We start from the raw sequence: 2352 nt of genomic DNA on the forward strand, positions 1-2352 counted from the left end.
CTTTTATTTTTGCCTAGTGATATGGTAACACATGTTCTGTCTTGGGGCCCTCATGGGCTCAATCCTCCACTGTGTCTATGGAGGAGCAATGTAACTTGTGGAGAGGCGACTGTTCGATGTACTAATACATGTAGGATAGGTGGAATTTACATAAGTAACCAACACATTAGAGCTCAACTCCAGCTAACGCGTTTAGGCAGTTACAGAAACCATTTTTTCCTTGTGGGATAAAGGTATTGCATAAATGAATAAAAGCTGGTCATTGAAAGCACCCTGTGTGTGCTAAATGGTTTGTCTCAGACCTCCAATCTGCCACTTTTGCTCGACAACTCGGTCTGGTAAAGAAAGTTAAAAATGAATACTTCATGGACCTTTACCCCCTTTGACTAGAAATCACACCAGCCATACAGCTCTGCATGCTGATATGAAATCATCTTAGCTAAACAAACATTTTTTCATTTTACTTTGTTTTCTACTTCCTGGTTCTCTTTGGGAAAAGTAATGTAAGGTGCCCAAGCATTACATCCTGGGAAGGTGTCATGCGATCTCAGGGTAAGGCATTTCCTCCCCTGAGATGATGTTCATGCTCACATGTCCTAGTCTCATGTGCCAGAGTTCCAGGAAGTAAAGGGAGATGGGTTTAGATGCCCTTAGATAAAATGTCCACTGTAAGAAGAATGGGGAGGGGGGAAAAAAATAAGGTATTCAAAAAATTAAAATCCTGCAATGATCTAGAACAGTGGTTCTCAACCTGTGTAACCTCAGGAACCACATTTGTCCTTGGTCATTAAGTCGCGACCCAAGTCGCACTGCAATAGAACACAAGGCAGTAGGGTATCGCGTGTTCCGGTGCGGGGTCAGAAACTGGGTGGGAGGTGTGTTTGGGGTACCATTCAAATGAATTGCAATGCAGACTGTGATGTCACTCTGGCCCAGGCACTTCTATAGCACACGTGAGGCACTCCCGTCCAGGCACTTCTACAGCACACGTAAGCAATGCACGTATGGATAGAGGTCTCTCGAGGCTATACCCCCCCCCCATCCCATCACAAGCTGACACTTGGCGCCAGGCAGTATATTTTCAATAGCTGCTGGGCGTGAGAACCAAATGCTGCACTATGGGGGAGGTAGAGGAGACTGTCGCCTAGAAAAATGGAAGCCATGCCACGACCCACTTTTGTGTCATGAACCACCAGTCGAGAACCAAGGATCTAGAAGTATTTGTTTGTAGATTGTCAATACTAACCATTTCTAAAAGTGTGTTTGTTATTTTGAGGATAAGGGTAAATTTTTCCCTTTTTAATGGCCAGATTAACAGATAATACAACTATGTTAAGGAGGGGGGAGGCGGTCAGTCTGCTTCCAGAAAGGGCTTTGTCAATATGCTTCTAAGAAGGGCTACAAAACAATCAGTAGGAACTAGAATACAAAGTATTTGACTTTCCAGAAAGCATTTTAGGTTCTAGGTTTTTTTTGCCTTGTGCCTGTTCTTCCAATGTGAGTGAGATGCTGTTATTTTGCTCTTGAGCTTAGACATACTGGTGCTTTGTTCTTGCAGGGACCGAAGAGCAGAAGCATCTTGTGATTGGTGGTGAAGCTTGTTTATGGGGTGAATTTGTGGATGCTTCAAACCTCACACCAAGACTATGGTATGTATGTATGCTGTTCCATTATTCGGAATACAGAATTCATGAATCTACAGACATTGTGCTATCTTTAATATATATGTTGCCATGAAAACCATAAAATCTCGCTGCATGTAATCATATTATAATTGTGGCTTTTCTATAGCAGAATGTCAAATTAATAACACGTCACCTCTATACTGTTACATTGGCCACATTTGTATAACAATGACAAGTTACACAGCATTTTACATACTGCACATTCACATCATCCACTCCCACCCTCAAGGAGCTTACTGTCGTAGATCCTCATCTTGACATGCATACCTACATACTAGGGCCAGTTCAGACAGGAGACCTTTAATCTACCAGCATGTCTTTGGAGTGACTTGTACATTTTGCTCTGCCAGTTGTAAAAGTTTATATCAATGGAGGACAAGTAAGAAGTGGTGGTGGGCTATAGTAGCAATCCGTTTTTCTCTTAATTGCTTGCCCCCCTCCCCCATTATCTGGCCACAAATGACACCCATAGACATCAGTTTCCACCTGAGGGCTGTGAATGCTTTGGGGATTAAAATCCCACTTACCAAGATGTCACAGAAAAGGTGTACCCATTAGATTTCCTTTTACCTTCTTGTCTGGGGGACAACTCCAACATTAGCAATTTCAGTCTCCATGACAAATGTCAGTAGGACAAATAGACGGGATGAATCTACCTAGTTTTACC

The 2352-nt window shown here is 42.7% G+C and overlaps 1 protein-coding gene across 1 annotated transcript in view; it reads left to right on the forward strand.

The window, feature by feature from the left end:
* HEXB (hexosaminidase subunit beta) overlaps window positions 1–1653 on the forward strand; it is a gene marked incomplete at its 3' end in the record, with an annotated part of 29224 nt that extends 27571 nt beyond the window's left edge. Inside the window, exon 12 of the mRNA XM_018574024.1 lies at window positions 1559–1653. Within this exon, the coding sequence (XP_018429526.1) occupies window positions 1559–1653 (95 nt within the window). The remainder of the gene's footprint in view (window positions 1–1558) is intronic.
* Between the last annotated feature and the right edge of the window lie 699 nt (window positions 1654–2352).

This window comes from Nanorana parkeri, unplaced genomic scaffold (assembly GCF_000935625.1).
Source record: "Nanorana parkeri isolate BGI_ZX_2015 unplaced genomic scaffold, ASM93562v1 scaffold2681, whole genome shotgun sequence".
Taxonomy (NCBI): domain Eukaryota; kingdom Metazoa; phylum Chordata; class Amphibia; order Anura; family Dicroglossidae; genus Nanorana; species Nanorana parkeri.